The 13,201-nt window shown below is 37.0% G+C and overlaps 1 protein-coding gene across 1 annotated transcript in view; it reads right to left on the bottom strand.

The window, feature by feature from the left end:
• HUWE1 (HECT, UBA and WWE domain containing E3 ubiquitin protein ligase 1) overlaps positions 1 to 13,201 on the bottom strand; it is a 162,401-nt gene that overhangs the window by 54,144 nt on the left and 95,056 nt on the right. The window contains exons 24-30 of the mRNA XM_039851453.1: positions 11,862 to 11,919; positions 10,757 to 10,933; positions 7,197 to 7,442; positions 5,934 to 6,067; positions 5,087 to 5,181; positions 2,418 to 2,609; positions 89 to 305 (exon numbers count right to left, since the gene is read on the bottom strand). Of these exons, the coding sequence (XP_039707387.1) occupies positions 89 to 305; positions 2,418 to 2,609; positions 5,087 to 5,181; positions 5,934 to 6,067; positions 7,197 to 7,442; positions 10,757 to 10,933; positions 11,862 to 11,919 (1,119 nt within the window). The remainder of the gene's footprint in view (positions 1 to 88; positions 306 to 2,417; positions 2,610 to 5,086; positions 5,182 to 5,933; positions 6,068 to 7,196; positions 7,443 to 10,756; positions 10,934 to 11,861; positions 11,920 to 13,201) is intronic.

The following is a 13,201-nucleotide window of genomic DNA, read 5'->3' on the forward strand; positions in this document are numbered from 1 at the left end:
AACCACCAAGTCCTCTAATTCAGTGGCTCGCTCTCCATTTAAGTAGAGAAGGAATCAATTTGATTCTGTACCTTAAGTGGAATCTCACCTGAAGCGGGGAGTAGGTGTATACGGTGGAGGCTGCCATGACAAGCCCTTTGTGAGGAGCTTAGTGAGGGCTGAGGCTGTTGATCTAGCAGCTGGTGTTGGTGCTGTGGTGGTACTGGCAGCATGATGGCTCCTTCTCTGACGGACAGGAGACCCGACACAAAGTTTAACAAGGAGTCCAAACAGCTCAGCAAGTGCTCGGCCTAATCTAGAAGAGGCTGGAATCCAAAAGTCAGAATAAGGCTGACAGCATTCTTAGTTTCATTTATAACAAACACATTACCATTAATCCATTTTTATGACTCACCTCTTCCACACAATACCCAGGAAATACTTGGACTTGTCCCTACATATGATAATCCAAAAAGGAAGTTCCATAGGAAATAAATGCCTCTTTTAAAGCGGGGGAAACAGAGAAGTATTTTGGCAATTAATATATAACAAATGTGAAAGACAAACAAGATAGGTACTCACACTGTTAGAGGAGGTATAAACTGAAACCAGATTTGCAGAGAAGAATATAGCAATAAGAACTAGTTAATAAGTAAATGATATTTATTGGATTATGGAGTCACTTAAAATGCCTACAGAGAACTTTAGAAATGGCAAAAAAGCTAGTGACTCAGACCAGAAAAGAACACCAAATATACGTATTGTTGTCTGATCACAACATTACATATATGGTCCCCAAAGGAAAAAAAATTGCTAGGAAAAGTATAAAAATTTTTAAGTGGCTTTCTTAAGGTGTTAGGTAGATAATAAGTATTTTAAATTTTCATTTTTGCAGGATGCTTTATGGTACATATTGAACCAAAAAAGCAGAATCCACATATAAACATGTAAAAGGAAATGTATAGAAAAGGGAAAGAAAATAGGACTAAACATATTATATTTGGGTGTTAACTCGCTTTTCTTAAAATAGCTCTCTGTACTTGATACTTGCACTGCCTGGCTAGAGGTTGAATATGCCCAGACTCTGAAAACCTAATGCATCCAAACATTAAGTTTGTGCTTTTTCACCATCACCTTCAGGTAAATAGACAGCAAAGTGGCTCAAAGGTAGTCAGCAAGGATAACAGATGAAAATAAGAGGCCAGTAACCACAGAGCATAGACATCAAAAGCAGGTGTTGGACCCACACAGAAACCCCAGAATGTTCCAAGTTCATAGCAGTCCAAGAATCTAACAAAGAAAGGGGAGGTAAACATGAGCAATCTTCTTGGATGGTCGATTTTCCTTCAATTTAGGGTAGTGGTGATCGACTTTTTTTTTTTCTTATTTATTTATTTACTTACTTCATTTATTTGTTTATTTATTTACTTAATGGTGACATTGGTTAATGAAATCCAACGCGTTTCAGCTTTACACTTTAACAATAAGGCACATATATATTTACACTGCGTGTTTACCTCCCATAGTTAGATTTCTTTCTGTCACCACATATTTGGCCTCCTTTACCCCATCTACCTCCCTCCTCCCCACTTTGACTTTCAAATTATACCAAAAGGAGTAGAAATAAACAAATTAGAATGGAAAATTCAAGGAGATTTAAGATAAAATGGAAACACCAAAGAACATTTTCTTCTTGCTTTTGGGCAGAGCTCCAGATTCCCAGGAGTTATGTTGTCACTTTCCTCTACATTAAGGTTTCAGAAAGTGGCAAATATTGAGGAACATACAAAATAAGAGTCCTCAAACATGGATATTACATTAAGGGGCAGAAGATGGCAAAGACAGATGAGTGTACATTTTTAATATGTTCTTGCATCACGTTAATGTAATCTTGACAGAGCTGCCAAAGTGAATTTATTAAAACACAAATCAACCACGTCACTTACTAGCTATGCTTAAGGGACAGAGAAAGGAAGAGGAGATGGTGAAATAGCCAGACAGGTAACTGGAAAGCAGAAGAGCTTAATACCTTCCCCCCCACCACACACACACACACCAAGAAAAGATCATTTCAAGAAGGAGGTGGCAGGTCAATTATCATACTGCAGAGAAGTGATAAGGGCACTGGAAAGTACCTTGGCAAGACATGGTAGAGGCAGAAGCCATTTGCAGTAGTTGAAGAATGAACAGGAGGGAAGGAATTAAAGCTAGGGAGGGGTAGATGGCTTTCAGGAAGCGAGATTCTCTTATCTCTGTAGCCCTAGCAGTTAGTACAAAGCATGTCACAGAGCAGACACTCACTAAAGTACACCTAAAAATGAACCACCAAAGTTTAAAACCACCTTACAGGAAATAACACAGCCTTACCAACCCAATTTGTTATAGGACTGGTTAAGGCTCTGAAAGCCAGAAAAGGGAGAAAAAAGGGAATCACTCACCTGACAATAAAGGCTTGATTTGCTTGATTCTGGCAGCCATGGCAGGCGTGATTTTAGATTTGCCCTTAGAGTCTGAAGCAGTAGGTTCATCTGTCTCCATAGGAGCCAATGTGTCACCATCAAGCCCAATGCCCTCCAACAAGCCTTGGGTAGAAGCATCCATACTTCCAGCTGCTGCATCCTGTTCTCCATCTGTAGATATGAGGGAAGCAATAAGACCATGTTGAGCCAGCACTTAACTGGTTCACTGTTGTGAAGAGTCCCAAGAAAGAGCTACCTGTGGTGCTTGTTATTCTTTAAATAAATGTCCCTGACATCCTAAATCTAAAAAGAAAAAACAAAAAATCCAAAACTCTACTGATATGCTTTCTCCTTAGAGCCCTTTAAAACTAATAATGACATTTTCCAATGAGAGCAGATGAACAGTCTTAATCCAGGGCTACTCTGGAAGACTACAGGCACTGCGTGACCCATGAAGTACCACTCACATGGACCAGTAGTCCCCAACCTTTTTGGCACCAGGGACCGGTGCTATGAGAATCTAATGCCTAATGATATGAGGTGGAGCTGAGGTGGTGATGACTGCAAATACAGATGAAGCTTTGCTCACTTGCCTGCCACTCACCTCCTGCTGTGCGGCCCAGTTCCTAATAGGCTACGGACTGGTACCCATGTCATAGACAACGATGTGCACAGTGTCCCCATGCTGTCAAGGTGCATGTACAGCTAGAATTTTATAGCTCATTAATAAACTCGAATGGAACATCATAGACTATCACTGTGGAAATATATTTCCTAGCTCCTAGCATTTAAGATTTTTGTACAGGAATGTGAGATATATCTTTTTAAAATTATTTTTTAGTGTGTGTGTGTGCGCTCTTAGATATCAAGAATTAGCTTTAGGTAAACTTTATAAAGCACATCAGATTTTCTAGAAAAACTATGTGAAAATAATATATGGATTGTTAAACAAGGCAATTCTTTCACAGTGAGTCTAATTTTGTTCTCAGTTCTTACCTTGCCAGAGGCATGTATATATTTTATTAATTGTTCCCTCTTCCATACTAATTGTAATATAAATCTTTATTTGTTGTTGCACAAGTTGTCTGCTTTATTACTTCCTATCTTTAGTAATTTCATTACAATTTTTAAGTATATTTGATAGTTTATACATAAAATCATCTTTATTGTTCTAACAGTTTATCAAATATATTTCCTCCCTAATGCAGAATACAAGAGGAAAAAAAACTTTCTAGAAAAGTTGTTTTTATTAATTTTAGGTTTGCTGTATTAAGGCCAGAAAACTGTGTACAATTTCTGCTTACTGAAATTTGGAACTTCTATTGTGCTATAACATAAAATCTATTTTCTAAAATAGCACCATCCAATAGAAACATGAAGTAAGCCACATATATTTTAAATTTTCTAATAGCCACAATAAAAAGCAAAAAGAAACAGGTATAATTTTTAATACTACAGTTTAATCCAATATAAAAAAATTTATTTCAACATGTAATCAAATATAAAAATTAAGGTTTTACATTTTTATACTAAGCATTTAAAAAAACAAGTACCTATATTATACTTTACAGCACATCCCAATCAAGACATTAAATTTTCATTAAAATAACTGATGTATGTTTATATTTGATACAATTTAGTTGGAAAAAAAGAAAAAGATTCACATACCCAAGTTGTTCCAAATATACTTAAAAGTCTTCGAAAAACTGAACAGGGTAACAGCTGTTATATTTAAATTAATAAAAATTAAACATTTAGTTTACTCCACCCAACCCAATAGAACCCTCTGTCTTAACTACATTTTAGACAACTCTATTTCCAAATAAGGTCATATTCTCAGTTGCTGCAGAGTTAGTGCTTCAACATATAATTTTTGGGGGAGACACATTTTAACTCATAGCACCCTTAACAAGAGGAAAGGATGAAAACGAGAGGGAGAGACAAAAAGAGAGCAAAAAAGGGGAGGAGGAAGGAGGGAGAATAAAGGAGGAAGAAAAAAATTCAGTTTCTGAGTTGTACTAGCCACATTAAAGTGTTCAACAGTCACACATGGCTAGTGGGTACCATACTGGACACTGTGGCTCTAAAGTGTGCCACAGACACTTAAAACAATCATTTACCATTTATAACCTATAAGATTAAGCTCCTGAAAAATAAGCATACAAAATATTAAAGTCTCACCATACCCTTTGATATAGTCATTTCTAGGAATCAATTTTACACAGATGTTCATTATTCAAAATAATACATTAGAAACTTAAGAGGAAATGATTAATTCATGGTATCTTTACATGGCAATTAATATTAAGCAAAAAGAAATCTACAATAGTATATCTAAGATAATTACAACTATGTTAATAAAACATATCCTCAGGGAAAAAGATTAGGTAAACACTTCCAAAATATTGTTTTTGTGGTACAAATATGGGTGATTCTTTTTCTACTGCATCTTCTAATTTTTACCATTGTGTGAATATATTTTTACAGAAAAAATGTGTAAAAAGTTTAATTTTAAAATAATTAAAAATTAATGAAAAGAAAACAATGAGGACAACAGATGATAAAGCTAACTAAAATTTCACAACAGACCTATAAAGACTAAGATAGAACATAAGAGAATGACTAAGATTTTAGTTTCTTGCAGTTACCTGATCTTTTTCCGCCCTGGGTCGTACCTGCCTTCTCATCCTTTGGAACCAGTTTCTGCATGTCCGCCTGGCCAAATTCACACCCAGATGGTAAGCTGCAACAAGAGAAACAATGAGCAAAACACCCTGGATAGCTCGACTCTTATGTTGTACTTGGTCTCTAACCCGCTTGGCTGACACTATCCCTTCCTATAGCAGGTTAAGTTAACCAAAGAGAACACCTGCAATGATTGAATTCCTGAGGTAGCACTCGATAAGGTTTCCAAATCCACTTTTTAGATCTACCTAACAACAGGACCAAATTTTAAATACCTACCATGTTCATTGGGATAGCAAACATGCACAAGATGACACTTTATAAGCAAGTCCCTAGGCTGGTAAGAGGGAAGGACAATGCTATGGATTGAATGTTTGTGCCTCCTCAAAATTCATGTTGAAATCCTAACGCCCAATGTGATAGTATTAGTAGGAAAGGCCTTTGTGAGGTGCTTAAGTCATGAGGATAGAACCTGCACAAATGAGACTAGTGTCTTTAGTTCCTTCTGTCATGTGAGGATACATCAAAAAGTCTGCGGCCTGGAAGAGGGCCCTCACCCAACCATGCTGGCTGGCATCATGATCTCAGACTTCCAGCCTTCAGAACTGCGGGCAATAAATTTGTTTATATGGTCTCAGTCTGTGGTATTTTGTTATAGCAGCTAAAATGGACTAAAACAGACAAGGAAGCCTCTAAACTCTTTACTATACTCTTCTGTCCCTGACCAAAGCAATACTCCAGGCTCGCTAAGCTTAGTTACTGTGTTAAGACAGACAACAGAGATAATAAAAGAGATGACCATTCCCTTACCTGTTTGGGGTACACAGGGAGAGGAGGACAGTGCTTTCCCATACCAGGGAACAATACAGCTGGCTCAACTTGCTCAGAACACTCAGACCCAACTGAGAGCCCCACTGGTTTACAGAGATGGAACGAATTTCACTCTGCAACCAAATGTAAAAAAAAGTTGATCTTTGGGATGCCCTCTGAACAATACATACAAAATCAACTTTCAGCTATTTAGGAAGGATAAGGGGTTCTATTTTTTCTTCTTTATTATTCTCACAGTTGTCTATTTCGTCTGAATTTCCACATTTAAGATGACGGTTCCACAAGATATTCTCTTACTATATTTATAATCTGTCTCTAACATCCATTCTCATTGCCTTTTGTAAAATGAAAGACAAGAGTCATAGGCAACTCTTGTTTTTCTAAATCAAAGTTTTGTAGATTTACTGACAACTTTCTAATATTTGGGTGGTATGAGGCACCCTCTTATTACTTTATTTCAAAAAATATTTGAATTTAATTCCTTGAATTAAAATTTTCATTTTATTTTTATTTCAATTAATAAAGTCATGAAAATAAAACCTTAAGCTTTGTTATGTAGTCTATTTTCTAAGTAGTTTATGACTATGCTTTTCATTTGATTTGATCCGATGAACATACCCCTGGCTCAACAGCAAAAAATGTTACACCATTAATCTTTAGAACTGATTACTTGAGAACAAATGAGCACACACGCCTTTCTGGAACCATGAGAGGAATCTCACATGGATTACAGGCATAGGGTTTGATGACATTTAGGAAGCCTTGAGTAAGCTCTATTACCATTGACTTAAATGTTTTGTGGTCAAATTTCCTTCTTGTCATCCTATTTTCAGGCCTTCATGCATTTGTAGAAAGATTAAGAGGTAACAGGCCAGATGAGCACCCAGTTGAGGCTTGCCTGCTAAAATGGTTAACTATACATTCCAGTTGGGCTATATGGATGCTACAGATCTATTTGTTATTTACACCAACCTCTTCCACTCTCAAGAAGGTCTAGTTCACCAAACAAATTATATGGTCACCCGACTTCTAATGAAACAAATACTAAGGAAAAGTGAAACTGGAGAGCAACTTGAAACACAAAACTAAGTCACTCACCAAAAAAAAAAAAATCTCACCTTAAAACTGTTCTTTCAGCAGCTAGCCCATTTAGAACTGCTAAACACAGTAAGATGCCAAGTATATGCCCTAGGTATTTCACTGGCTTTAAACCAACATGTTTACCCCTAATATAGTTCTTACCTGTCCAACTCTGCAAGTATGAACAAACATCATGATGTAGGCATGGGCAGCAGTGAGTGCATGCAGTAGAGGTGTGGCCTGAGCCGAGAGGGTAGCATCAGCAACATTGCCAGCACAAGCCAGTTCTCGCAACAACACTGAGCCCCCAGGGGATTCAATTGGGCGGTGTAAAGGCTCCAAGGAAGAAAGGATGGAGTCCAACTGAAGGAGACCCTCCTGAAGGACTTTGGGTTCATGTGACAGTGTCTGAAACAAGAATAATAATTAAAGCATTAATGAACAGTGAACTCCATATGCATGTCTTTAATAGTCACAACAGAAGAAGTGGAAGACAAGTCTTGCAAATTTCAGACTTGGCCATGTTTTCTCACTTGGTAAATGGTAGAACCAAAATATGAATGTATGTATGACATCCTTCACATCTCCTTTTAAAGCAACACATTATTTCTCCCAAATGGGAGGCTTTCAAATGTGGTAAGCCAATCATATTTAAAATGAAATCCTGTTATAGCCAGGACTCCATGCTATAAGATGAATTCCAAATTTTGCTCAACAGGGAGCAATGTTAGGCAAGGTTCCAGAGCATGGAAGTAAACCATTATTACAAATGTTCTTTACTTCCCACAATAAGAGAGACAGACAATTCTAGGATAGGGATCAGCTAGTTAATTTTTTTATGAGACAACTCAAGTATTATATGGCCCTTGTAATTTCTTTTTGAGCCTTCAGAAAAATCTGACAGTAAAACACTATCACTTGCTGTTCAAAGATATGAAAACGTATGTGCCTTTCCTATAGATTTAAATAAATCTATTTATTCTCACACAGTATCTTAGAGGTAGGATAAAGATGGAGCAGTCCTTTCCCCTCTTGTAGTTATGAATAGCACTTAATTAAATATTCACACAGAGTAAAGCAAAATAAAACATTAAACACAGACATGTCATAATTATGGATCTTTCCAAGTCCGAAAGCAACTGGATTTGATTTTTAGCAGAAATTACTTATTACTGCACAACCCAGCTAATAAAAGAGCTTCACAGATTTAATGCAATCCCTATGAAAATCCCAATGACTTTTTTTTACAGAAACAGAAAAATCTCTCTTTAAATTCATATAGAATCTTAAGGGACTCCAAATAAGATACAACTATCTTGAAAAAGAATAAAGCTGGAGCTCTCACATGTCCTGATTTCCAAACTTACCACCACAAAGTTACAATAATCAGAAGTGTGGTACTGACATAAAGACAGACATCAAGACCAATGGAATAGAACAGAAAGCACCCAAATAAACCCTCACATACATGGTCGAATGATTTTTGACAAGGGTACAAATATGGAAAGGACAGTCTTTTCAACAAATAGTGTTGAGAAAACTAAATATTCACATGCAGAAGAATAAAGTTGGATTTCACTTTATACCATGTAAAAAATTAACTGAAAATTGATCCAAGACCTAAATCTAAGAGCTAAAGTATAAAATGCCTAGATGAAGCTACAGGGTAGCTTCACAACACTAGATTTGGCGATGATGTCTTAGATATGACACCAAAAGCACAAGCAACACAAGTTAAAAAAGATACACTGGACTTTTTCAAAATAAAAACCTTTTGTGAACCGAAGAAAACTATTAACAGAGTGAAAAGGCAACCCATGGAATGGGAAAGAAATATTTGTAAATCATTTATCTGATAAAGGACTAATATCTAAAAATATATAAAGAACTGCTATAACTCAACAGCAAAAAACAACACCATTAAAAAATGGGCAAAGGGGGGGTGGTTCCAACAGAGTAGTGGTTAGCACATCTGCTTTACATGCAGAAGATCTTGGGTTCGAGCCCCAGTGGAACCATGGTCCATACCCCGGGTGCACCAGGCCCCAGGTATGCACCGCAAGCACGTGCGAGGAGATGCCCCGCCTTCAGAGATTCAGTTCTTAAGGGGAGGCAGCAACTAAGGGTGGAAGTGTGTGTGTCTGGGGGGAATTAAAAAAAAAACCAAAAAACAAAAACAAAAAAAGGCAAAGGACTCAAATAGACATTTCTCCAAAGAAGATATTCAAAAAGCCAATAAGCACATGAAAAGATGCTCAATATCATTAATTAGAGAGATGCAAATCAAAACCACGAGATCTTGCTTCATACCCACTGGTTTGGCTACTATCAAAAAACCCCAGAAAATAACAAGTGTTTGGTGAGGATGTGGACGAATCGGGAACCCTTGTGCACTGCTGGATGGAATATGAAATGTGGAGCTTCTGTGGAAAACAGTAATGGTAGTTCCTCAAAAAATTAAAAACAGAACTACCAGAACTACATATGATCTAGCAATCCTACTTCTGGGTATATAACCAAAAGAACGGAAATCAGGGTCTTGAGTATGATCTCGCCGAATATGTGGAATCTAAAGAAGTCAAACTCATAGAATCAGAAAGTAGAATGACGGTTGCCATGGGGCTGGAGATGTTGGTCAAAGGATACAAACTTTCAGTTATAAGATGAATAACTTCTGGGGATCTAATGTACAGCATGGTGACTACAGTTAATAATATTGTATTATTATACACTTCAAATCTAAAAGTAGATCTTAAGTGTTTGCATCTCACACACGCACATAAGCAATCTTGAAATATTCACACCCACGTTCACAGCAGCACTAATTCACAATAATAGCCAAGAGGTGGAAGCCCAACTGTTTACTGATGAATGAGTGGATAAATAAAATGTGGTTTATACACAGAATGGAGTTAATACAGCTTTAAAAAGGAAGAAATTGTGACATGCTACACAATGGATGAATCTTGGAGACATTATGCTAAGCAAAATAAGCCAATCATAGAAAGACAAATACCATATAAATTGCACTTACATGAGGTACCTACAACAGTCAAATTTATAGAGACATAAAGTAGAATGGTGGTTACCAGGAGAAGGGAGGGAGAGGGGGATGGGGAGTTGTTTAATGGGCATAAGAATTTCAGTTTTCCAAGATGAGAAGAGTTGTGGAGATGGGTTGCACAACAGTGTGAGTACGCTTAACACTACTTGAACTGTATGCTTAAAAATGGTTAAAGCGGTAAAAATGTTATGTGTATTTTACCACTTTTAATATAAATAAAGGAACTTCACATTTTGGCAAAATTTGATAAACTACAGGTCAATTATGCTTAAAATATATGACTATAAAGTTTGAAAAAGAAAAAAATAAACAGCTAAACAATACCAGATTGTGTTAAACACATCCATGACAAAGGATGATACACTAATAAAACCTAGCTTCAAAGCTTTCTCAGAGATACTCCCTTCCAATAAAATCAAATGTTAAAACTATATACCAACTAAACCCAGAAAGAAAGAACAAACACTTCAACTTTTCAGTGAGAAATAATGTGGCAGACTATTACAGTCACAAAATTCACTTGTAGTACACAACCACAAATTTCATCACTATTTTTCTGGTGAAGGTAAAAGGAGACCACAGTAAAAACATGTATACAAAAATATTGCAATATTGACTTCTAAAAAGAAATGAAAATATTCGGCCAGATGCTTCTTACCAATATGGATTTGCAGACACCTGCAACAGCCTGACAGGCTGCAGATGTGGGAAAGTCAATGGGCAGATTGGGAAGACCCAAAATGGTAACCAAAGGCAAGAGTCCTTTCTGATTCACAAATTCCTGGCAGTGGTCATCTGTTGTATTGTTGCTCAGAATAGATTCCACAAATTTCATCTAGGTAATGAAAATTTTTAAAAAAAGTTAGAGCCTGACACTTGGAACTAAAAGGAAAGCTTGAAATAAGGACAGGGGTAGCCTTGTAGTCACAAAAAACAGTATTTTCTAGAATACAAAAAAAACTTCAGGTAAACAGGGATAGATATATGATATGGACCCTAAACATCCAGAAAATAGGAAATAATTACAACTTCTTCCCAATCTACTTTTTCGGCCACACCTAAAGTCATATAATTTGAGAGCACAGAGAGGTTAAATGACTTGATGAGGGCCACACCATGACTTAGTGGCAGAATCAAGTCTAATCTCTTAATTTCCTCATTTAGTGCTCCTTTGCATGATAATGTATTGCCTCTCCCCTGGAAGCAAACAGCACGGATACTTTCCCTCAAATGTACTCATAATGCAAATGAAACCTAGAACTCTGAAAGAGTGATTCGGACCAAATAAATAAAGCATTTTGTAAGGGTAAAGAAAGTAAAATGTGGGCAACAAACACATAGCCAACAAGAGAAACCACCTCTCGAAGTCTTGGAAGTGCTTAATGGGCTAGAACAAATGCTAAGTGGGCTCCTTTATAAGTAAACAATTATGGGAAAAGTTGAACTCTTCACTTTTTCCTGTGAGACACACAGGAAGTTAAAAGAAAAGGCCACATTAATTTTTCTTTTAAAAAAGAAATTCATGGGAAAAAATATGTGTTGGACACATTCAAAGAACAGAAAATTGGGAATATCCAAAAAGGGGAGAGCATTGGCTAATTTGTGGCAAACCAGTCTCACAGAACAAGGTTTGCACATCTTTCCCCACAGCTCTGTACTTTAAGGGCCCTAGTGAAAATAAAAACACAGAAATCACTGGACTATTTGGTAACCCCATACATTTTCCAGAAAAGCACACACCTTTACCCCACCATGAATCTTACCACATTAAGGATGTAATCCATGAGGGGAATAGGAATACGTTCCTCTGTACCAACAACCCTGTTAAGGGAGAAAAGAGTGAGTTACACAGAAATTCAAAATACCAGTGCAAGAGAACAAAGCGAGGAAAAGAAGCAGCATGAAATTCTAGGCCTTTTTCTAAGTTAGACTTACAGCCTTGAGAGATAGAGAGAGAAAATATATATGGTATAGCACAGAACAAAAAAGAGCTAAAATCAATTCTGCAGCTAGCCTGCCAAGGTTGAGAACAAAAGGAAAAATCAAGCCTTCACAAACTCAGCATCTGTACATGTCTCAAAAGAAATGACCTCATCTTAGGCAAACTACCATAGGATGAATTCATCAATATAAAAAAAAGAAAGCAAGTTCAATTAAGAGACTATTCAAACACTGGCTTGAAGAAAGGAGCTAGAAAAAGAAACAAATTCATAAACATCTTACCCTGTTCTTGCATCAGGTTTAAAGCAAAAAATGTGAGCAAAAAATGGAATTTAATTTGCTCAAAAATCTCATGCTTAGATTGACAAACCACTCAGAACAAAATTGGTCAAAGATGAAGCCAACGCTCAAGGCCTCCTTCCCTAACAATCTGTGCTTGTGTCACAACAGTTTCTGAAGTATCCAAAAACTGTTGATCAGGTCTTTTGCCTCAGTTGCTTCAATGCTGTACTGCAGATGAAAAGGCTGCAATAATGCAACAGCCACAGAGAATGCAGCCTTTAGCCCAATGGCTACATCTTGGCATTTGCAAGAAATAAACAGAAGGGAAAAACCCATAAAGTATATTGAAATGAAACAAAATCTACTTCAAAGATAAACCTCAAAAAGGGACAAAACTTGAGTCAAATAAGGAGCACTTTAGATACAGGACCCTGGAATAGATTTTAGGTAAAAAGCAGAGATGGAAGAAGGAAGAGGTAGTGGGAGAGAGAGGCAAGAAAAGTTGTTAAGAAGCCAATAGTTCTCATCTCTGAGCAAGATAAAATGTGAACAAAGGTTTGCCAGGCACAAAGACATTTGGCAGAAAAATCTAGACTGGTAAAGAGAGTAGAAAGGCATAACGAATGGCTCCACTGACGAAATATTCAGAGCTAGGGATTGAGTAGGATGCTGTGAATACGCTCAATGAAGAATTTGGGAAAGAACTTTGTACAAAAGGAGAACCCAAGAGCCAGAAGTGAAATGATTCCATGGGATAATCACAAACTTTTATTTGATTATAAAGTTCCCCCCTGGGAACCACTGCAGCATTCCCTGCAACTTACACCAATATATCTACCCCAGTTGGGTTGCACCTCCTTGGAAAGAACCCAGAGATTCA

This window comes from Pteropus medius, unplaced genomic scaffold (genome assembly GCF_902729225.1).
Source record: "Pteropus medius unplaced genomic scaffold, Ma_sr-lr_union100, whole genome shotgun sequence".
In the NCBI taxonomy this organism is placed as follows: domain Eukaryota; kingdom Metazoa; phylum Chordata; class Mammalia; order Chiroptera; family Pteropodidae; genus Pteropus; species Pteropus medius.